The sequence below is a fragment of the Brugia malayi genome (genome assembly GCF_000002995.4).
Source record: "Brugia malayi strain FR3 genome assembly, contig: Bm_v4_Chr2_contig_001, whole genome shotgun sequence".
Lineage (NCBI taxonomy): Eukaryota > Metazoa > Nematoda > Chromadorea > Rhabditida > Onchocercidae > Brugia > Brugia malayi.
Genome location: NW_025062476.1, coordinates 1,638,574 through 1,662,986, shown reverse-complemented (window position 1 = coordinate 1,662,986; position 24,413 = coordinate 1,638,574). Strand labels below are relative to the sequence as shown.

General features: G+C 28.4%; 4 protein-coding genes and 1 non-coding gene across 7 annotated transcripts; 3 read left to right on the top strand and 2 right to left on the bottom strand.

Moving 5' to 3' along the window:
- Positions 1 to 249: 249 nt before the first annotated feature.
- On the bottom strand, positions 250 to 4,658 carry Bm13993 (Ribokinase, putative; the record flags this gene model as incomplete). Its single annotated transcript, XM_043078100.1, has 7 exons — positions 250 to 488; positions 851 to 992; positions 1,714 to 1,905; positions 2,267 to 2,397; positions 2,781 to 2,944; positions 4,118 to 4,251; positions 4,539 to 4,658. The coding sequence occupies 7 exons, from the start codon at positions 4,656 to 4,658 to the stop codon at positions 250 to 252; spliced, it is 1,122 nt and encodes a 373-aa protein (XP_042934034.1).
- Positions 4,659 to 9,064: 4,406 nt separating this feature from the next.
- On the bottom strand, positions 9,065 to 18,935 carry Bm8853 (the record flags this gene model as incomplete). Of its 3 annotated transcripts, XM_043078098.1 has the most annotated exons (21): positions 9,065 to 9,280; positions 9,650 to 9,876; positions 10,336 to 10,467; positions 10,817 to 11,044; positions 11,378 to 11,666; positions 11,862 to 11,934; positions 12,122 to 12,209; positions 12,437 to 12,551; positions 12,630 to 12,748; positions 13,153 to 13,269; positions 13,411 to 13,665; positions 13,927 to 14,067; positions 14,354 to 14,614; positions 14,754 to 14,831; positions 15,042 to 15,227; positions 15,686 to 15,791; positions 16,620 to 16,817; positions 17,106 to 17,204; positions 17,546 to 17,624; positions 18,093 to 18,324; positions 18,695 to 18,935. In XM_043078098.1, the coding sequence occupies 21 exons, from the start codon at positions 18,933 to 18,935 to the stop codon at positions 9,065 to 9,067; spliced, it is 3,480 nt and encodes a 1,159-aa protein (XP_042934032.1). The 3 variants fall into 3 exon arrangements, with proteins under 3 accessions (XP_042934032.1, XP_001891773.2, XP_042934031.1); XM_001891738.2 differs by lacking the exon at positions 16,620 to 16,817; XM_043078097.1 differs by lacking the exon at positions 16,620 to 16,817 and having other exon boundaries at positions 13,927 to 14,037; positions 14,354 to 14,554.
- On the top strand, positions 11,492 to 11,611 carry Bm1172 (Uncharacterized protein; the record flags this gene model as incomplete). Its single annotated transcript, XM_043078099.1, has 1 exon — positions 11,492 to 11,611. The coding sequence occupies one exon, from the start codon at positions 11,492 to 11,494 to the stop codon at positions 11,609 to 11,611; it is 120 nt and encodes a 39-aa protein (XP_042934033.1).
- Positions 18,936 to 19,701: 766 nt separating the features above from the next.
- Positions 19,702 to 19,800, top strand: Bma-mir-5877. The gene has a single exon (XR_006228200.1). It is a non-coding gene; the product is annotated as a pre-microRNA Bma-mir-5877 (primary transcript).
- Positions 19,801 to 20,473: 673 nt separating this feature from the next.
- On the top strand, positions 20,474 to 23,350 carry Bm2478 (vacuolar protein sorting 55, putative; the record flags this gene model as incomplete). Its single annotated transcript, XM_043078096.1, has 4 exons — positions 20,474 to 20,489; positions 20,970 to 21,051; positions 21,195 to 21,378; positions 23,234 to 23,350. 4 exons carry the CDS (start codon positions 20,474 to 20,476, stop codon positions 23,348 to 23,350), a joined length of 399 nt encoding a protein of 132 aa, XP_042934030.1.
- Between the last annotated feature and the right edge of the window lie 1,063 nt (positions 23,351 to 24,413).

The following is a 24,413-nucleotide window of genomic DNA, read 5'->3' as shown; positions in this document are numbered from 1 at the left end:
AGGTCAAATTTTTTGAAAAAGAAAAAGAAAAACAAAATTAATTTTTCAAATTTGAATTATTAAACAACAAATCGATGACTAATAAGTTACATATATAATTTGAATATTAACAAATAATCAAAATTTTGATTGCTATTGTTGCACTGATAACAAATAAACGATGATAATGATTAATTTGATAAGATTAATTTCTAAAAAGGTAATAAATTTTTAGAAATTAATGTGACATAGATGAAATGTCCACTTTGTTCAACTGTTACTGTTTGATTTATGCAAAAATAATAGCCGTAGTGGTGGAATTTGAAATTTAATACATGAAAACCATGATCGAATTGAATCGATGAAATTTGGGTCAGCGAAAAAATTAATAATTGGATCAAAGATCATTGCTAATACCCAAACAATTGCCGCCGTACAAGCTAAAATTTCCACTTGTAAGAAGAGTCTTCCATGAAGGAATGTTTTACACGATGATTTATCACCCAAACCTGTAAGTAAGTAAGTAAGTAAGTAAGTGTAATATATACATTTTAAGTTTTAATCAAATATATAAATAATAATTGTATTAAATAAATTAAAATGAATTTTAAAATTCTATCATCCAATCGAATTACAATAGTAGCGCATAGTTTGCTTGTAAAATTATCCTTATTGAATAATTTATTGTTAGAAGATTTGTTCATCATCTAATTGTAGAAACAATGTTTATTTAATTCGAATTTTAAGTAATACATTTCCGAAATTTCCGAAAAAATCGGTATGAATCTTATTTCTGTTATTTTTCCGAAAAAAATTATAGTCGGTATGAATGAAAAAAAGAAAAAAAAAAAATGATAAAATATAAGTTTACCTAAAATAGTTAGATTTTTTAAATTAGCTGTTGCAATTGCTGCAACAATAAGAATCGGTAATGAACCAATAGTAAATGTCACCATATTTAATGCTAATCTATTCATTGTTCGTACATTATTTCTTATTGTTATATCAGTATCCTGAAATTTTCAGAAATTTTTACGGATACTTCCGGATTAAACATATACGTTTTTTTTTTTTTTTTTTCTATTTTTTCATATATTTTTATTTTCAATTTCAATTCTCTATTAGATTTTGCATAAAATAAAATTAACTATTTTTTTCTGTATAATCTATAAAAGATAAAAATTTTTTCTTTTCTCATTTTTCATTCAGCTATTTAACAAACAATCAATATTCTGCAAAATTTTTCTTCATTTCAATAACTGAACTGTAAATTATTATTTAAAAATTGGCAAAGGAAAAAAAAATGATAAATAAAAATTTGCTCTTATCAGTATTAATCAAATTAATGAAAATGAAATATATTGATAATATCAGATATTTATACTTTAATTTCCTCTATTATATCATCTATAAATGATTGATTTGCTCTTATCAGTATTAATCAAATTAATGAGGATGAAATATATTGATAATATCAGATATTTATACTTTAATTTCCTCTATTATATCATTTATAAATGATTGATTTGCTCTTATCAGTATTAATCAAATTAATGAGGATGAAATATATTGATAATATCAGATATTTATATTTTAATTTCCTTTATCTATAAATGATTGATTTTTGCTTTTCTTGCTTTGTTTACATTTAATCTAACCATAATCTAACTCATTTTTTGTAAATTAATAATTTTAAAACTCAAATAAATGAATGAAATATTTAAAAAATTTGACCAATTGATTAGTTCGATCACGATTGTGAATAAAATAAAGTATAATTAGATAAAATGCAATGACAATAATAAAAAAAACACAAAGCATAAAAACAATAAATATAGCAATAGGCTGTTGACATCGATTAAATGAGCAATAAATTGGCGCTGTTTGCGGATAAAACAATGTAGCACCATAAAAACCAAGAAAAAGCTAAATTTAAACATAAATTTTCTAAAATATTTATTAGAAATTTTCACTCATTAAATCGGTTAAAATTAATAAATAATTTTTTGTTTTTTTTTTTTTTTTTTTTTTTTTAAAAAATTATTTAAATATTTTTTAAACTTTTTTTATTGAATGCAATTTCCCATATATTTTTTACTAAATATGATTGATTTATGAATTTTAGGAAATTTTACAATGATTCGAAATGTATTTAAATTTTTTTATCCAACATTTTTAAAAAGTTGAAACAAAAGGCTAATATAAAAATTTTTTTACAAATATTAATTAAAAAATCCGAAAAAAAAAAAAAAAAAAAGAAAATGATTTTTATTTTAGCAAATATTACCGAAAAAGCAATGGAAATAAGCCATAGAATTGCAATAACAATAAAACATCGTTTAACATTAACCAAATACAAATATTTTAATGGATGAACAATTGCTAAATAAAGTAATGCTGTCATTGCAACATAAGTACCTGTAAAAAAAATAACCTTATAGTTTAATAGAAACTTGAAATTTTTTTTTTTTTTTTAAAGAAGTGAAATTTGAAATTTTTAATCATTTAAAGTAGAGAAAGAAAAAAAGTGAAACAAATGATTGATTTAAAGTTAGCTAAAAATAAAGTCAAAAAATTGATAGAAAGTAAAAAAAAAAAAACGTGAAAAGTTTTTTTCATATGCTATAATATTGAATCAAATTTTGCACATTAAAAAAAACATGAAAAACTGAAATTTAAAAAAAAAAAAAACATGAAAAGCTGAAATTTAAAAAAAAAAAAACATGAAAAACTGAAATTTAAAAAAAAAAAAAACGTGAAAAACTGAAATTTAAAAAAAAAAAAAAAAATTTAAAAATTACCAGCTAATGTTAAGAATGATATTGATCCGATTAAAATGAATGCAGCAGCAGATGCATATCGAAATATTTCAAATTTCCATGCAATTAAAACAATGTATAAAAGAATCAGTGCAAGAATACTGCTTATCGTTCTACTTATCAGAAAGCTATATCGACACAATGAGCTAAAAAAAAAAAAAAAAAAAAAAAAAGATTTCAATCGAAATTTTAAAATTTTAAATTGATTAAAATTTAATGTAGTAGATAAAATGAAAAAAAAAAAAAAAAATCAACGAATAATAATTATTTTTATCATACTAAAAGATATAATTACATACTAAAATTTCCGCATATTTCGTCTTCACTTTTTTTTTTTTTTTTTTATTTTCTCTTTTTTCTATCATTTTTACAAATTAGTCGAATTGTTCTACCGGTTTATAACTTGGTTTAATTAACCTACCGGTTTATAAATTAGTCTAATTATTCTACTCGTTTATAACTTGGTCTTATTATCCTACCGGTTTATAAATTAGTCTAATTATTCTACTCGTTTATAATTTGGTCTTATTATCCTACCGATTTATAACTTGGTCTTATTAATCCTACCGGTTTATAAATTAGTCTAATTATTCTACTCGTTTATAACTTGGTCTTATTAACCTACCGGTTTATAAATTAGTCTAATTATTCTACTCGTTTATAATTTGGTCTTATTATCCTACCGATTTATAACTTGGTCTTATTAATCCTACCGGTTTATAAATTAGTCTAATTATTCTACTCGTTTATAACTTGGTCTTATTAACCTACCGGTTTATAAATTAGTCTAATTATTCTACTCGTTTATAATTTGGTCTTATTATCCTACCGATTTATAACTTGGTCTTATTAATCCTACCGGTTTATAAATTAGTCTAATTATTCTACTCGTTTATAACTTGGTCTTATTAACCTACCGGTTTATAAATTAGTCTAATTATTCTACTCGTTTATAATTTGGTCTTATTATCCTACCGATTTATAACTTGGTCTTATTAATCCTACCGGTTTATAAATTAGTCTAATTATCTTACCGGCTTACGAATTGTCTAATTATCTCACCGATTTATAACTTGGTCTAATTATCCTACCGGTTCACAAATTAGTCTAATTATCCTGTCGGTTCACAGATTAGTCTAATTCTTGTATCGGTTTATAACTTGGTTTAATTATCCCGTTTATAAATTAGTCTAATTATTCTATCTATTTATAAATTAGTCTAACTTTATCATTCTTACAAATTTCTATTGTAAAAATCCCCAACACATTTTTATTTGGCTTTTATATTCTCAAAAAATATAATGCAAAAAAGAAATTACCCAAGTTTTTTCCTTCGCCATAACTCTATTATCAATATACCATAAGTAATATTTATCAAAATAGCAATTGTTGCGAGTATAAGTGGAATTGTAGCAAAAAGATACTTTCGAATATCTTTGGCTTCATGTAATTCCTGAAAAGAAACAGGAAATAATTGTGCTTATCCTGAAGACTAAAATAAATTTACTTATTATTTGAAATTATTAATTTATTAAAACTAATAAAACATTAAAATATATCAGAGATAATTCAAGGAAATGTCTTGAAAAAAAAAGAGAAAAAAAAAAGAAACAATTTAAAACAGAATAAACTTTTTAGAAGAAAATAAAAAAATAAAAATGGTAAAAAATAATTCTATTTCAAAAAAAGTTTTTTTTTTTTATATTAATTATTTTAAAGATTATAAAAACAATAGCTAACCTTTAATAATTTACATGGATTTACATTCATAGGTATATGACATTGAATATATTTAATATCTTTGATACGATATTCAGACGAACAATTTTGAAAAATTTCTGGAACAACCATGGTACTCATATACAATTCCTGAAACTCATTACTTACTTACTTCTTACTTACTTACTTATTTACTAAAATTATTTAATATTAAAAAAAGTAAATGTTATATGATGTAATTTTCTTATCAAAGTAAATACTTTCGTTTGTGAAATGACTAAAACGATGACTAAAGTAATGTTAGCAAAATGTCAACGATAGATTTGCATTGATAGAGAGTGAAATATAACGAAGAATGTTTATCTTTGGTACTATTTTTTTTTTTATTTAAAAAAAGAATTACATAGAAGAATGAAGGAGGAAATGAAAGTTTAAATTAAAATGTTTTTTTTTATTAAAAATTTTAAAATTCAACTTTTAGTTTTACTTATATTTAGATATGAAAATATCTTTACAGTAATGAAATTTATGTATAAATTGTTAAATGTTAAATGAATTTATTATAATTATTAAAATTGTACGAATCTATTAATATTATTACAATTGTTAATGAAAAAGTTTGTAAAATTGAATGATAGTTCATTTTTATTCGCTTTTTGCTTTATATACAAAAAAAAGTTTATAAAAAAAAAGAAAAGATTTTAAGAAAATGATAAGATTGATATGATATGATAAGATTATTCTCCAATTGTTCTCAGTCATTCATTGTATCATTAAATATACATTTATGATTAAAATATCTTACATCCTTTTTGAATAATTTCATAAAATGTCAACTATGCACGAATAGACGATATAATATGATGATAATCCGGTAGAAATATATGCCGGAGTCGGTTAAACATTAATTCCATAAGAGATGAGTGATAAAAACTTTTCCACTGGTATACAGTCATCATCTCAATTGCTGTTTATCATTAAATTAATCGAAGTTAAAATTTCAATTCACCCAAAATTTCATTTTCTCTAATCCTTACTTTGCTTATAAATTTTCATTTGGATCAGATTTCATGTTTGTAAAACACAAAATTCAGAATTTAATGATAAAAGAGAGTCGATGACTCATTGTTTTTCTATGAGTTATTGCTTAAAGAGAATGACTCACTGTTTTCAATTTTAAAATTTGTTTACTCATTTAAAATTTGTTTATTCATATCTTTCTCATCTTTTTTTTTTTTTTTTTTTTACTTCTACAACATAGATGATTATAATATCGATGAAACAACCATCGATTGTAAGCGGTAATTCATGTTTTTATTTTCCATAACAAAATTTGAAATTTTTAATTAATTTTAAGGAGTAAAAATAATTTTAGGATTTTTTCATTTATAGAATTATTTTCATTGTATAAATGATTGATTGGTAATGCTAAATATAGAATATAATTTTAAATATTTAGGATAAACCGGAAAATGTTAATTGTGCTAAATATAGAATACAATTTTAAATATTTAGGATAAACCGGAAAATGTTAATTGTGTTAAATCTGTTAATAATGATAAAAGAACAGTAAAATAATATGCAGTGAATGTGAAATAATATATGAAAATTTGCAAAAATGAAACATAAATGAAACGATAAAATGAATTAATGGATTAAGTTAATTAATTAAATCGAATTGATATGATCGGTTAATTAGTAGCAAAAGAATTATGTTTGTTACCTTTTTTGATTATAGTAAAATAATAAGATTTATAAAAACACTAATTAGAGAGCGAATTTAAAAAAAAAAAAAAAAATTCTGTATAAAATATATGTATTTTTTAATCATTTTAATTCACCACCAAAAGTAAGCTTAATACTAAATAAATTTCAATTATTGATTAAACTGATATTTCAATTAGAAAAGACATTTTGTCCAATATCAAATTATAATTTCATTATAAAAATTTTAATTTCAAATTAAAATTACAATTACTTGTGCACTACGCAAATTAGATTTGAATTAATCAATGCAATAATATTTTAGGTAAAAAAAGAAATAACAAGAAAAGAGAGCAAAATTTTTTGCGACAAACAGGAAGTGAAATTAAAATTGTCAGTCATTGTGTTGGTGACAACCAATAAAAAAAATGGATGATTTCCATTTGTGAGAGATTTGACGAAAATTTTACTTTAATTCTAGAAGCTATTATTCTCTTTTCTAGTACAATTAAAAAAAAAATGATAAAAATTATGAAAAAAAAAAAAAAAAAAAAAAAAAAAATTTAAAAACCAAATTTCATATTTGTGTAAAATCATTCATCAAAAATTAATTTGAACTAATTCAAGAATAATAATCCATCAGTTACTTATCAAACAATAAAATTTGTTAATGGTAGAATTGAAATCAAAAAAAAAAGTTGCAAATTTTTAGATATGTTTTAGATATACTTTGCTACTGTAATCAAAAGCAGATAGTTTTTATTTGTTAGCTTAAATTTCCTTTTTTTTTTTTTAAAAATTTTAATAGAAAATTGAAGATAGAAAATTTTTTTTTTCATAAATTTTGTAATTCCATTTTTTTCTTATTGAATGAATCTTTTTTCTTTCATTTCATGTGTCTACCTCTGTATGTATTTTTAGTATATTAAATTTATGTGTAAATTTTTTAGATGTAATTTAAAACCACAATTAATTCTTGATTTCAAATATAGAATGAACTATTAAATGGCATATATGACTAAATTATTAAATCAAAAATTATTAAACATTCTCAAAGCAACAAATTATTTCACTCAATAATCTGATAATGATAACGATGTGTTATCATATCATTAAATGGTATTTAAAAGATTTTTTATTTAATAAGAAAGAAATATGTTCAAATATTATGTTGCTAATGTAATTTTGAAGTTTAATGAAAAGCAATTGATGTGATTATTTAGATTTCATTAGACTTCGATGAAATCAAGATAATTCAAAAATAGAATTCGTAGATGTTATTATTTTTATAAAATAAATACAGCAAATTCCTATCAATTATTATCATTTATCAAATCTTAACTTTTTGAAGTTAATAGATAAACTGTTCCATCAAATATACCATAAAATAACATTTACAAGCATCTGATGATGGAAATTTTGTAGCTCATTATTTTCTCTTTCTAAAAACCTAGAAATTCTCAATTGAAAAATCAAATACATCAGGAACTAGCTAAGATATTAATTTGCATTTATAGTTTAATTGAAAAATATTAAAGATTATCCAACATTTCTAAGTTGAAATAAAAAATTTCTCAGATTTACTTGACATAAGTATAAAACAAAAGAAAAAACATAAAATCAAAATAAACAATTTCAATCGTTACTAATTTACAATTTTCATAAAATTGTTGCACTTTTTATTTTTTCTAGTTTCACTCTGTTAATGTTTATTATGTTTGGTATTTTGCTTCTTTAACATTTTTTTTTTTTCTTTTTTAGTATTTCATAGAATGTTAGCATAACAATTAAATGTATTTCTACACTTTAAAAATTTCAAAATTTTTTATGAGCAATACAAAATTGAATTTTTACAAATACAATTTTTTTCTCTAGAAAGTATTATCATTGATAATTGACAATAGCAATTCTAACCAAATGAAAAATCATAAATTTAAAAATATGCAAAATCAAAAGAAACAGCACTATGAATAAACTAACCATGGATATTAAACGACTGTAGACATAATAAAGGGTAGTAAATAAAAATATCTTAAAGTAGAGTATGCCAAAGTGAAACAGTAGTAAAATAAGGGAATTCTAAAAGGTTGGAAAAGAAAGAGACTTTTAATGCTGAGGAGTAAAATTATATTCTAGTTCTCATAAAGCTGGAAATAAAGCACATTATGCGGAGCAGAACAGATGCTTGATAGGAATGCTTTCACTTTTTAAGTCCACAAAATTTAACTTTTGTCCTAAACCAAAGCTCAAAATTCATTAGCTATAATAGAACTTTATGCTAATGAGGTACATATGCTACAATGAAATGCATATACATTGGTCATGATAAATGTGTTCAAATGAATCTTGGATACAATTCAAGGAAATCAATAAAGAATAAATAGCAATAAATCGAGATGTGAAAAAAAAAAAAAACGTAATTTCGCTCTCGATTTCTCTTCTTCTTCTGGAATTTCAATATAAAAAAATCTTTTAGGAGAGACAATTATAATTGAAAAATTCCTGAAGGAAGAACAAAAGATCAAAAAAAAAAAAGTTCAATTAACCAACAATCATATAATAATGCAAATTTTGTATTCGCAATTCATTACGACAAAATTAATGCGATAAAGAAATAGAAAGAGCTGATAGATAAACAAATAAACATCGTGAATAACTGATAAATGAAATAGCTAATGGTAAAAAATCATCAATTCTATACAATCAGCACTTTTCAATAAAGCTTCCAAAATAAGATTAGTAATAGCAAAATGTTTTGGAATGAAATGTCAATTTTTTAAGATTTTTAAATGAATCATTTTCAATTTTTAAAACTTTTATGCATAAAACAAACATTGAAGTCATTATGTGGCATTGATACTTTTGCTTGATAATTCTTTGAGTGCATTCAAAATTTTCACTACTGGGCCAAGTTTCAATCCCAGTAGCGTTACCAAATTATTATGAGCATTATCTGGCAGTAACAACAGAGACTGGCCGTCTATATCCTGATTACGAAAAGTATTCGCACAATCCTCATTACCGGTTACTGACGATACCCAGCTTGCCACTTCATCACACTAAAATAAGAGGAAAATTGCTACTTATTAAATTTCAAAACATACCAATTAATCTCAAACTTAATCTTTTATACTGTATGTCATAAATAAGATTTCATGTTAGCAATATAAAAATGTACCTAAACCATTCATCCCATAATGCTAACATTCGCATAATACCGATAAAACAAAGGATCGAAGATATTGTCTTCCCTCTAGTCTTTTAGCTACTCTAACTTTTAGGAAATGGCAAGTAAGAATAATGATTAAGAAATTAGCTACAGAAGAAATTGCACCACAAATAACGCTTATCTAACAAACACAGCAATATAAATTCAATATAAATCAAATTCGTTATCAGTCACAAAAAAAAAAAAAAAAGTTACTTACAGTCCATGTTTTTGTTGGCCTAGAAAGGAAATCCATCGGTGCATGATCAACCGTTGAAGCTAAAGCAATAGCTGGAGAAACCGACGTCGACGGCACTTTACTGCACTCACCTAACGAGTACGAAGTGGACAACCCCCGAGGAGATTTTACAATTTCTGCCTGTTGAGGTGAGACCATTTTTAGCGTTAATGTTGGAGGTGTTCGCTGCTGCAAATCAATGGTACTACCTGAAATTTTAACTATACCTACCTGAAAATTTTAAATTTTAACTATATCTATTCATTGCCATATTTACATCATATTTTACGTCCACGTGTATTTTCAAAACTAAAATTTTTGAAGTGCGATTTCATGTTAGCAAGCTATTCATCACTTTATTAATGAAAAAAAAAAGGCGGTAAAGTTGATTAACCCTTCTATAAACTCTTTTTTGAAAAATGTAAAAGAGGCATCTTGCTTTATTCAACTAATCAGGCTATTAATGCTACTATGTACAGTTGTATTTTAAGAATTTTTATTTCGGTCTTATTTCTCTCCACCCTACTCTAATTAGGAATGTAAAACGACAATATCAGTACAAATTATAAAAAAAATTTTTTTTAAAAAATTATAAATTATAAAATATTATAAAAATAAACTATAAAAATTATAAATATATAAATAAATTATGAAAAATTTTCAGAAACCTGAAGAGGATGGCTCTGAAACTATACTAAGATTATGCACTGTTACTGTAGGACTGATATCTTTATTAATGGGTGATGTATCCGTTGAACGAATAAATGGTAGTCGTGGTGATGCATTGAATGAGCGCCCAACTGTAAAAAAAAAAAAAACAACAGCAATGACTAAATGGAAGAACTTAAACTAATCATTCAAACCAAACATCTCATCAAAAGATTGGAGTTGTTCAAAAAAAGGACAGTGATGATGTGAAGAGAGTAATCTATATATCTTTTCGTTGCTAAGAAAAACAATTAACCTTCAAAAAAAAAAAAAATAAAAAAAAAATAGATCTTAATTTTTAGGTAAAGCTGACTCACTTACTAATGTATTATAAGTGCAGAATTTAGAATTTAAAGTATTAACAGGAAGAAATAAAAAACGCTAATTATACTATCTTCGACACAATTTGCTCTAGGCAATGAAGAAAGATCAAGATCAAACCTTGCTCTTCACTAATTGTTGGATTCTTCTTCCATAATTTACGACATTTTTTCGAGCAATACTGCGGATGATTTTCCAGACGTTTAAGACGCAGCAAACCGTTGCAGTAGTTACATCTTTCAGTGTCAAGCTCTTCATCCGAAAAACTCACTAACAAACTGCCAGTAGCTGTATCAGCACTACTTTTTGATGAAGAATTCAACGACTGATCTGCAGTTGCTGGACTTTCTAAAAAATCTTGTACCACTTAAATTTTCAATTCAAACTAAATTTAAAGCACACTTCAAGAATTGATTAAACCAATTAATATTCTATAGCGTATCATCAAAACTATTAAATCATTAGTAATGATAGTTCGCAAAAATCCAGTTTAATAATACTCAGCTATTGCCCTATTTGTTGATATGCTTATATCATTTCATGTCAGCATACTTATTTATTAGATAGCTAATAAAATATAATCAATTTTATTATTGGCAGATTAACGAATAATTTATAAAACTTATTGCTTGATGGTCTAGAGTAAAAACTAAAACACATTTCAATAAAAAACAGAAATACCTTCACACTTTTTAGTTACAACTTTTGGTGAGATATCCACAGCATCCTCAATTATGAATCTTTCCATTACCGGTTCACTCACTTCAATTTTTTCCAGTTTTTGCTTATCCACCGATGAAGATGGTGGTCGTCCTTTTGGCTTTGTCAAACAACTCTTTGTTGGCGGTGGTAGTGGAGGGGGCGGCAGAGTTTCTTTGCTTTCTTTGGTTGGCTTATAAACTGATTTTTGCATAATATCAGAAAGACGACCATGAGATGGTCCAAAATCCATTTGTAGTAATCGATCCAGCTGTAAAGTAGCTAATCTGATAAATTCTTGTTTCGCTTCATCAGTCACTTCTATTGTAATATCGTTGCACATCCGGCAACGTTCTGTCCTTCACAATCAACCGCTGCCGCTTGAAAACGTTACTGCATGCTAATCCATTGCGATTTTCAAATTTAACAGCAATACGAAAAAAAAAAAATAAAGAAATAAGCAAACCTCGTTTGTTTTACGTTTACGAGTTTTCTTTTCTGTTTTTTCACTAGACGCTTCAGATTTTGTTGGAGATGTTCTGCAAAATTCAAAAGAAACTTTAACAGTCGACACCAATATAAAAACTTAACATAGTGATCATGATCTGCCTTTGGATAATAAAAACCATTGCCATTTTATCTCGATTCTAACAGAATGAGAAAGATCTAAGATCATGCAACAACAACTGACATACTATAAGTATGAATGATTTCAAATATTCTTACTTTGCGCGTCCTTTTTTAACCTCCACTTTTTCAGTGCTTATTTCTAATGTTGGTTCTGTGTCTTTCTCACCGACTAATTTCTTTGATGCTGCAAAAATAACCTGTTGGATTTTAATTTCTATACTTAAAGTATGATTAACACTAAACCAAACGATTTAAAGTCATTTGCATAAAATACTTCTAAGACATCAGAATTATCAATTCAGTGATTGTCCCTTTCTTACTTTCATCATAAGTATCCAATAATACTTGTTTGGGCCATTGTACTACTCACATATGTTTCATCTCTATTAGTTTCTATTATTACAAACATACATGTGCTCCATTTACATTCTTTGGACACCTTTCTCCCATTCTTATCTTCTATTTCGGATAAAAGCCAATCACTTAAACGGCAAGGTGGATCACATGGAAAAGGCTCATCTGATTCCTGAAAATACAGAATTTTTCTCAATTACCGAAATTCCAATAAAATAAACTACTTTCCTGAACGACCGATTCGTGTTACCTCAATTTCAAATCCTTCGATTAAATGAACAATTTTGCCTTTTCGTCCCATTTTTTGATAATATCTTTCGGCTTCTTTCGTGAACATCATATGAATATCGAGAGCATCTTTCGATTCTCCTAAAATTTAACGACTAGTCCAATCATAAAATTAGGTAAATAATGACAAATAAATTGGGAGTAAAGTAATAATATGACAACTTTGACACAATTTTAACAGGAGTATTACTTAAGTTCTAGAAAATGCTTCATATTACCTAACTATAACAGTTCTTTATTCTTCTGGTATGGTGTCTGCTTGATTTTGAAAATCAGAAGCAATGGAGGAAGATAAGCTCTGACCCTCTTCATTTCTGTGAGATACTCAAATTCAATCTGCTAACAAAATTCAACCTTTTTCACTTCACATGGGGCACTAGCAATTAATTAGCAATAATTAACATCTTCTGAATACAAATGATTCATTTATATCTAATTTGAGAATTGAAAAAAAAAAAAAAAAAAGAAAGACAAAAAAAGAGTACCCTGAACAAGAAGCGGTGGAGGCTCATTTTCGATCCCAGGATCAACATAACCACTGTCATCATCCGCAACTGTTTTGTGAGAATCATGAGAAGCTGAGTCTACAAATCGTCCTCTAACTACAACAAAAGTTTCTTTAAATACGATTTTGACAAAAACATTACTATAAAATTTTAAAAAGACGAAAACCAGAGTAGTATGAATCATGAACCACAGAAATTACACAAAGACAAACATTTGCTCGAAAATTTAAGAAAAACCTTGGGCTGCTGACTGGGAAACTGGAAAGTGAGTAGTTTGCTGATGTTGTTGAAATACCGGTATCATCTGCGTTGGTACGGGTGGATTTGCGATCAGTTGTTGATGTATGATTTGTCCATTTGGTGCCATGAATGGTACTGCTGCATGTCCCCCAAAAGAACTTAGCTGAGGCATTGGAGCAGACATTACCATCATAGGAACTGGAGCACCAACTGGTACCAAATTTGTAGGAGCTATTGGTTGAGGTGTCGCGACTAAAATAAACCTAACAGTACCAGACTTTAATACTTCATTTCTTCTTAATTGCCATCATTTCACCTATTTCCATCAAGCTGTATGTTAAGCTGCAAGAATTTAGCTAGGTTCCATTTAACTTTATAAACGTAGAATAGCACAGAAACACAAACAGAGAAATTAAATTGCGAAGCAGACAAGACCTTCCGAATATGTGTTAACCAGGAAAACAAGTAATCAGTATATTTTAAATTAATATATATATAAAAAAAAGAACCAACTTTTCACTGCGCCAGTTTTTCGTCCATTTCCCGAGTGTTTAGTACCACCTCGAACATTCTTTGATGAAGTTTCACTGCTTTTGACAGATGTTGTTGATGGCTTATTCGGAACTGAAACCATCTCAATCAGTGGATGACTTTCTGAAATTATGTCCATATTCAGAAATTTACAAATGGATTTCAACCAAGTAACATTCTGCGAGAAACAAGATTCCCTTGTGAAAGCTGTATCGAATTATCAAGCATTTTCCTAACGAAGAGTTGGCCAGAAAACATTCTCAAGGAAATACCTCGAAATTCTTTATTTAAATTTCGAGAAAAAATACTGAACATAATTTCAGTAAAAACCATCTGAATAAAATCCAAATCTCGCGTTTTTACCTATTTTAAGCTTGAATCATAAAACTGATTGATCAAAGATTAAAACCTCTGTCAGCAGTTGGCGAAGCATTACTGTCTTCTTGTTCTTCGGCTGCAGATTCCTTGCCGACGTTGCTTGATGTCTGCTTATTTTTCGATTCGACTGTAGCTGAAGCAACAAGTTTTTGAGTGGGTGAACTAGCAGGAGAAGGTTGCTGTTGTTGTTGGTTTTGTGACTGACTTGGTGCCACCGCTTGTCCAATACAAGCTGGAATTGTTTGTTGTTGAGGTATCGCAGTAGAAGTGCGCTGTTGAGGGGTAACCAACTCTGAATTTCGACCATTAATTCAAATTTAAATCCGAAGATGAGACGAAGAAATCGAAACCTTGGGAGAATAAAAAAAAGAACACCTGATGACAGTGCACAGAAAACTAAAGAATAAAAAATAAAAATGAAGTGAACTCACGATGAACATATGTATATGCTCCGGATGGCATTTGGAAGACAATACCTGATGAACCTGGTGGTGTACGGAGTTGGATTCCTATAAATTAATTCCGAATAAATGCTGGGACTGCTGTAAAGACTAACTAACTATCAGCTATCAGATTCTTTATTACATATCTCAAATGTTAGACATACACTACAAATTGGCATTTGGCAATTTAAAAGTCAAAGACGAAGAAAATCAGTTCATTATAAATCAAACAACATATCAAAACGAATAACGAAATTCATCTACAAGGATGTATACCTTGAGGAAACATTGATGGTTGCATTTGCTGCACTGATGCGGTTCCCAATTGTTGCGGGGATTGTTGCTGTTGACCTGATCGTTTTAGGCATCCATCATTTCCTTGTCCAACAGTGGATGATGTTGTAGTAGTTGTTGTCGTTATTGCAGTTGATGGCATATGTGTACTGGTCGCTACTACGGCAACTAAAAAAATTTTTCTTAAATCGCTCTTCCGCACATTGATAAACATAGAATTTTTGCCAGTGAATTTCGAAATCTCACCCATAACAGAGTATTTTCTTCTATATAAATATATGAGAGAACTAATCAAAATTATAATACTTATATTTTACCTTTCTTTCAGTATCTAAGTAGTGTAATAAAAATAATGCCTAAAAAAAAAAATAAAAATAAAAACAAAAATAATTACCAACAGTTATGATATTCCTATCAAAATTATCCAAATTTTCAGCATAATCATCGCCCTGTCCAGATCTATCTACTTATCTACCGCTCCAACTTTCTTAATGAAGCAACTAAAACTCTGAATATGTAAAATTCTCAAGTCATTTATTGCGCCAAATAACAGTAAGTCAAACAACTTGCAAACTAGATGATCTCACATTCAAATTTGATATGTAGAAAATCATATAAGACTATACCTGGTCCTGGTAATGCTGGCTTTGGTGCCAGACTTCGTGCAAGCTGTCCCAACGTTGCGCTATTAGTCACAAAACCTGGTTGCACGTATTGCTGCTGTGAAGGCATCTGTAAAATCAGAATAGATAAGTTATTGGTAAAATTTTGGTATTTAATTTGTGCACACAACATGAAACTTCCAGAAATCTTCAAAATTTATCTGGTAAATGATTGCAGCAACGCTACCGTTAAAGATTCATTCTGTCATTTAAGACTATGTTTCAAAAGCTCAGATTTTGAATTACGGTCTAGGAATATAAACTTACAAATCAAGATTTTAATATCCTCAAAAAAAAAAAAAAAAAAAAAAAAAAAAAAAAAAAAAAAAAAACAGAAAAAGAAAAGTGCACCAAGAAAAGTATTTGGATGACAAACAACAAGAACAAAGTATTAGAATTGGAAAAGAAGCAGAATAATCTTAACACAAGAATTAAGACACACAGAAACGATGCTAACATTGACAAAAAAAAAAATACAGAAAGAAAGGGTTTAACGAAGTAAGTTAAAATCTGTCAGAAAACATCAATATTTAATAAAGATTCAAGTAAAATCAAAAAAAAAAAACTCATACCAACGCATGCACTTGTCTATATCCGACAGTTACTTGGCAGAAATTGGACAAAGGTCGCATCCGAACGTAAATATAACATCATACTTCCACTTTTATCTTTAATTTTATTTAACACCACTCCTTCAGCACTTTTTTATTGCTGAGAGGCAAAAAAAAGTGTATCATTTACAAAAAGTAATGGTGTATGATGTATCATTTATGTTGTGTAAATCGAAACTTCAAACCAAACAATAAAAATTGAACAAGAACTGAATCAAAAAAAAAAAAAAAGCGTGCAAGAAGTGATGATGGAAGCGAAACAAAAATGGGAAAAACCAAATCCATGCCGGGTGCATATGACGATACTGTTGCTGTGAATAGAACTGCTGGGCAGCAGCTACTACATTTGTCGAATTTTGAACCGACTGTGCTTGTTGCTGTTGTATTACTTTGAAAAAATCCTGTGCCGAAGTGGTAATGGTGGTAGTGCATGATGTTGTTGGTGCAGAAATCTGTTGTTGTTGCTGCTGTTGCTGTTGTTGCTGCTGCAAATGAAGTGAGAACTAAATTAATAAAAAAGAAAAACAAAAATACAGGAAAGAAGATGAAGAGAAGAGGAGTAGTGAAGAAGAATTTCAAATTGTAAACGGTAAACGTTAGGGCTAACTTTGCAGAAAACTAAATATAAAAAGAATGGAAATCATAAAAAGAACACTAGAATAACAAAAGCTCTGTGGAAATTGAAAGGAAACGAAGGTATATGGTGCACAGATATTAAAAATAAGAGACATATTCCAATTTTGATCATTGGAAAATGGCTAGTTCAGAATTACCGGTCTAACAGCTGCAATTTGTTGATTTGTACCGAAATATTGTGTTGCCGACATCATATAGCATTGGCCATTATGGTGAACAAGCATGAACTGTCCAGGCTGAATATTACGTAATCTTTGCTAATAAACAACTAAACCCCCGATTTGCACTTCCAGTTCCTTATGACAAGATAATTAAGAATGTTATGCTAATCCCAGCTGTTGAAGTTCTATGCCTTTTTAGTTAGTAAAATTAGCGTCAGACCAAATAAACTAATAGAACCTTAACATTAGCATAATATTAGTTGTACCTTAAGCGGCACTACTTGAAAATAGAAAATATACCAAAAATTGCGGATTGGATATGGAAATAGAAAATATTCAAAAAAGCTACCAGTGGATTGAATTTAATTGAAATCAAACTTTTAAAAACTGTTCACGCAATTTGACAAGAAAATTACCGACGCAGAAGTTAGCATTAACGGTGCTTGCGGAACCATTTGAGTAGCAGAAGATGAACTGACGACTGCGGTCGAAGTTCTAAAAAAGAGAATATAAACTAAGAATATGAAGCGGCCTTGCAGTACAAACTCAATCAAATTTATTTATTAAATTTAAGCTAAATCTAAAGTTAGTATTATCAAAGCACCACTGTCCTGATTAACTGGTAATAGCACTATATTTTCTTCAACTACTCTGATAAAAATCTTTATTCGTCGGTGCAAATCAAAAAAGTTCCGAAGTATATTGTGAAATAACTAAATATGAAATGAGAACGTTAGTTAGAAACCCGTACTGTACCACTAGGATTCAAACCACGTGGATATGCAAAGCAGTAATGGGACTATGCAATGAATATAATAAGTAAATCATTTTAAAATTTTCTACGATAAATTTTTCCTTTCAAATTTATATCATGATTAGTTCACCATGAAGCTACATCAATTTTAACTAATAAAACTGCTGCAACTCCATATTGTAAACTTAAAACCAAAGCTGAAGTCTTACTTTGTCTTATCAGTGGAGTCCTTTTTACTACGAGATGTTGGTTTACGGCGACTTTTTGGCGCTGGTTGTGGTGTTGATGATGTTGAAGAAGCCGTCTCGGCATTGCTACTACTTGCTGATATTGTTGTTGCTGTTGCAGCTGCTGCACTACCTTCAGCGCTAACATTAGCTGCATTTTTGGTATCCGATATTACGCTCTTACTCGATGATGACACAGATATGTTAGAAGAGGCTGAAGCATAAATAAATTTGAATTATTCCCTGATTGTTTATAAATGTTAATCATTACAAAGATATACAGGACTACACTGCATCTAAATTCCTGCTTATAACTAAAACTTGGACTGAATGAAATACTACGAATGATTAATTAAAAGCAAAAAAAAAAAAACAATTTTAAAAAAAGTGATATTTAATGGAATATTTTTTATGTTAAATTAAAAAACTTCCATTATATCAAAATTGAAATCAGGAACTAAAATTTAAACGCTATGTTTAAAGTCATTAGCAATTTATCACTGTAATTTATTACAGAGAAAGTTCAGGTTAACATAGGATAAAGACGAATTAGCAATTACAATTTGTATGAAATGAACCACAACCTGAAGTAACCTGCATTGAATCGGAAACTGAAGAAGATGATGATGAAGGTGTGACAACAGTTGCTGCTTTTGTAAAAGAATCATTGCTGTTAGATGCTGATGCAATAGTAGTATTATTATTATTATTAGTAGTAGTAGCAGCAGTACATGTTGTCACAGTTGATAGTGAAATGTCCGTAGTCGAGGTGATATCACATGTAGTTTGCTTTGTAAGTACTGGTGGTGGATCATTGTCACTCATATCATTAAAATTATGAATTAACAAATTGTAGCAAATAGATGGAATTCTTATAAGCAGTAGAAATTCAAAATGAAAAATCCTTAATATATCAACATATTTTTCAGTCGTGAAAAAATACTGAACTGCTGGATAATAACAATTAATAATTATGCGTAGCCACAAATTCCTTCAAAATATAAATTACTATGTTAAAGGTTGAAAATAAAATTTTCATTTAGTTTCTTAAATGACCTGAAAATCTGTAATTCACAAATGTTTCATATTAAATAAATCATAAACATTGGTACTTACAGATAAATTAAACATGATATACGAATTTCAAAATCGTAACGCATATATATATATACAAACTAACTTAAAATTCGAATAAAAATGCAATCAGAAACATAACCGATACCATGGATTCCTCCGAGACTTACTGACATTCCCCCGAGATTTACCGATAAGACAAATCTGGTTGCTATCGAAGCTCCATTTCGACCCACTTATCTCTGAATTCTTCGTGCAAAACAAAATTCGGATGCGTAGGTGACCATTTTCATTCATCCTGCTAATAATATTCGCAATGGTGGGTAGATGCTTGGTAATTAGATTTCTTTTTTTACTTACCCGCGGGGGAAGGCAGATAAATGAGTGGGTGCGAAAGTACTTGCCCGCGGAGAAAGTCAGGTAAGTGAATGGATAAGAAAATACTTACCCGCGGAGAAAAGCAGATGAGTGAGTGACTGAGAGAGTATTTATCCGAGGGGAAAAACAGATAAATGAATGAGTGAGTGAGAAACAAGGGAATCGTATCCTCAAGTAAGTCTCGAAAATCTATTCGAGACTTACTTGAGGATACGTGAGGATCTTAGTTGAGCAGTATTTCTATTTGTATAGAAAAGTGATATTTTGAGGAATATTAGAATCTAGAACTTAGTTTAAGAGATAACAAGTGTATGTGGAAAATAGACGTAGATGCAAGGATGCATTAGAATCAAAATTTACGTGAAAAAGTGTCGACACTTATAAAGAATTATATTAGATCTTTGTGTAAGTAGACTTTAAAGTTCACGTGGACAGTCAAAATTTTAATTAGTATATTTACATTAAAACAGAAAAAGGCATTTAAAATATGATAAATTAGTAATCGTTTCGAAATGCTCCAATTGTCGTATACGAAAAACTTGTAAATTTCTCATTTTGTTTGCAAGTTTTTGGAAATTTTTGCTGTAGCCGATAGTATTTTAGAATTGATGGATATGCTAATCGCAGTAGTTTTAATTTCAATAATTGAGTTCTCATAATAAACAAAAGTGTGAAAGGAATTTTTATTAGTTCTAATTAAATTAGAAAAAAAAAAAAACAAATTCTGCCAAATAAACTCACCTGGGTATTAGGCATTATATACTAAGATATTGCATAACTTAATCGTGCTTCCAGGTTTCTTTGAATCTTTCAAGACTAGGTAATTTTGGAAGAAAGCACCAGAAGTGATTATTGCTACTGACATCAACCATTAGGAGAGTTCTACCGTGGTCTCTTTGTCACACTGATCAATGGCAGGAGTCAGAGGTAATACTCGAATTTATACTTTTCCATTATTCTTACTAGTGATAGTAGTACTGTAACAATATAATGCTGCAGTCAATACTGTAATAGTAGTAACCCTTGTACTTCTGAAATTACAGTAATAGTATCAGAAATGGGAATAGTAGCAGATTTACATAAAATAATAATGCTAGTAATAAAGATTCACCGTATTCTCCTTTGATCGTAATAGGTGAAGTTCTTACCAAAGGAAGTATTGATTAAGGGAAAATTATTATAGCTAATCGTTCATTTGTTTGATTCATCCTTCAACATCCCTTAATTTAAAAATATCTTTTGTCTTATCGTGCTTTTATCTTTCTTTTTTTTTTTTTTTTTTTTGTATTAAATAACGGTTTAATCCTTAAAACATTGAAAAGCTCGAAATAACCACAAATGTAGTTATTTATTATGTTATCATTATCATGAAACAGTTCATCTTGTCACTTATCGAAGAAAATATAGTTTTAGCGGTTGTACTCTTAGCGTTATCTGGTGTGGTTGGTCTTACGCTGCTTGTTCTGGGATGTGCATTGCCAATGTTTGGGTAAGGAAGTAAATTTAGAATAATTTTTAATATTACTTATATTACATGTTATTTTTTGTATAAATAAAATCAAATTAATCATAACTTTTAGACTTTTAATTGTAAAAAAATCTGGTGGTCTATTGAAAGAAGTTTTTGTTTAGTATTTGGTGGCCATTGTTTGTCGTAATTTTCTATGTATTGGCTCCAATACCGTTATCAATAGCTCGGCGATCTCACGTTGACATGACTGGTACTTCAGCATGTATTGAGTTTGCATTGTTCATAACAACCGGCATTGTTGTATCAGCGTTTGCATTACCGATGGTCCTTGCACATGCTGGAGTGGTAAGTTTTTTAGGAATTTATCTGAGATTTTGCTGTTGCTATTAATCATCGAAAGCGTATAAAGGATGTACTGGAGATTTAACTTTTACGGAAGGATTCATTCGAAATTAGGACAGTGCCACGTGACATACTTCATGTTATTTTCTTTGTTTTGTTTGGAATGGTTTTGTTTTTCAAAAATTTTGCATGTCTGGTGAATTTTTAGTTGTTGAGAAATGCATGATTTGCATGAATTTTGTCTCTCTTTAATTGAATGAAGTATGTATATGTATTGATTAGTCATAGGAATTATTTTGATAAAAGATGTGTAGCTGATAGATATAATCATCTGAAAATATAATTTGCCCAAAAACTTGCAATTTCTTTCCTTTTCTCTTTGTAAAAAAATTTTTTTACATCATCTAAGTTATGTTCTTTGGAGTATCGTAGAAAAAAAATTTTTTTTTTTCTTGGAGTCCGTAAATAAGGATTACTTATCGGTGAGACTAGTTTATTTCTCGTTATGTTGTTAATTGAGGACGGTGAGTGCTTTTTTTAAATATTATTTGTCAATAAGCAGTCCACTTAACAATTAACTGGTTGGTAAGTTACTTGTTATTCTCACACTTATAGGTACATCTTCAATTTATATCTAGTGCCTAAACTTTTGATTTTCTTAGATTTAAATCTATTGCAATTAAAAGTTCAAAGGTATTAAATGTATGTGTGTCCTCCTGTAATAGTAAATGTTGTTGTGTGCGTGCTACTTTTTATTAATTTAGATTAAATGGTTGGCATGTTTATGCGCAAATCTTGGTTCTTTGGTGATGTTTTTGACGATTCTTAGTTATTTTTATTTACATCGGGAAGACGATGGTAGTGGATGGAACCAAACACTCTTTTGATTGATACTTTGGAAAATCGTTGTGGAAATGGATTATATTGAGTGAAAAGTGGTAATGCATGTTGTACTTTTCATTTGCAAGATTTTTTACTGATAAAATCCGAAAATTTTAGGTTTTCATTTTTTTTTTTAATTCACTGAAGAAGTAATGTGCTGTCAAAAAGGTACTTTTTATAGCTTGTTTAATGTTTCAATTGTTAGCCTATCTTAGGATCAGTCGATTTGATCAATAAATGCATGAGTTTGCTTTTTTCTTCACATGTTTCTCGTTTTAAGGGATTTTGTTGTAACTAGCAAAGTTCAGAAATATCTGTTGACTTAATGTGAACAGTAAAATTTTCGAAATTTATTCTTTTCGTCAGCTTGCCTTTTGATAAGAAGACATGCATATTTCATAGGCTTTCATTGTTCTCAGTGTTTAATTTACGTTGTCTTTAGATGTTTAGTGTGATTAGCAATCATTTTTCGAAGAATGAAATGTCGTAAAGTGCTAATATTTGTATATTGTGTGTTTTTTATCAAAAGAGATTTAGAAGTCAAAATTTCTGTCTGCATTTAGAAATTCGAGATTAGATTTAAGATGAATAAAAATGTGGGAACAAGGCTATTTTGCTTCTATATTTGATCTGTACACTATTTTTCTGAAAATTCAGAATTGTATTAGATCCTAATCTGGATCAAAAAAAAAAAAAAAAAAAACCACATTCTTCATTTATTAGTTATTAGTTTAAAGCACTTATATGCATATTGTATTACTTACAGAGTTACATGTCATTATTTCGCATGTGTTTCAGCTGATAATAGTTCTAAAGCGTCTCTTACACTTCTTTTTTAAGTATTAAATAACTAACATATTAGTTTTATTGAAAATGAATTATTAGAAAATTTGTTTGTTATTTATTGACTTACTTATTTTCTCAGTATATACTTTCATTCTTTTTATTATTGGGCAACAATTTTTACCGATTACAGATATCTGGTCTGTCGTATTTTTTCGTGTTTCTCGCCAATATTGTTTGTTTTGGTGCAGTTTGGATATATTTCAAAGTGTTCAGCGAAGATGGCTCACAAGATATGTCACTTTGGTGAAATATTTTCCTTTCCTTTTCTACGCTTTCATTATTACGTTCCTGTTGAATTATCTCGATATATTGTTTTTTGACACTATCATTTTTGAAGCTAGTATTCGCGAACTTCATCATACTTCATGCTATAGGGCTTCATTTTGAAAATATCAGATCAGATTTGAAATTTAATGTATTCCACTTATGGTAAGCAGCATTTGTATTTTAAAATTTTGGGATGAAGAATATATAATAATGATAATGAAAAAGGATTATACGTAGGTTGAGAGATCCTCAGCTTAATTTGAACATATTAAAACGAAACATATAACAGCGGAAAGGGAAATATTCCAAAACTCTTTGGATTTCAGTGTTTGCTTTTAGATAAAAAATTTAACTACCTGTTCTAGCATCTTTAGCTTTGTTCCTTTCGAAATTCAGTGAATTTTTAGATACATTTAATGTGATCTATAACCACAATAACATTTAAATTATTTTGTGCGCAAGCGCAAGCTTCTTTGTATCACATACATGTGCAAGGTGTTTGCTGTGCAAATATATTTTATTAATTTGCTGTATATTTTCTCATGTTTAATTTTCGCAGCTTTCTTCACCTTGACAATGTTTGTTTTGTATTTAAAGCTTCAAGAATCCAAAAAATAATGGTGGTATACAACTTTATCTATATCAGGTAAACACAAAAGCAACCATTTCATTTTGCTGTACATTCTTGAATGTTAGAGCTATAAAGCATGTTATATCCTGAGATATCACATATGGAAAAGCATGGAAAATACTTATAACAATATAACCGATTTATTTTTGACCGGGGAACACTTTTGATCCCTTAAAGTGTTTAGATTTCAGATCACAAGTTTTAATGGAGCTGAAACCAAGTGTTCGTTTTCCTGAAACGGAATTCGATATGATTGATAATATTACTATCACTGTACAGTATTGCTTGAGTGTAAGTACAGGAATTCATGAAAAGTCCAAGCAAATCAAGATTCAATACCAATTTGATTAAAACATCACTAAAGCTATTATTGTTAATCTAATCACAAAGGTAAAATGGAATAACTGGGCAG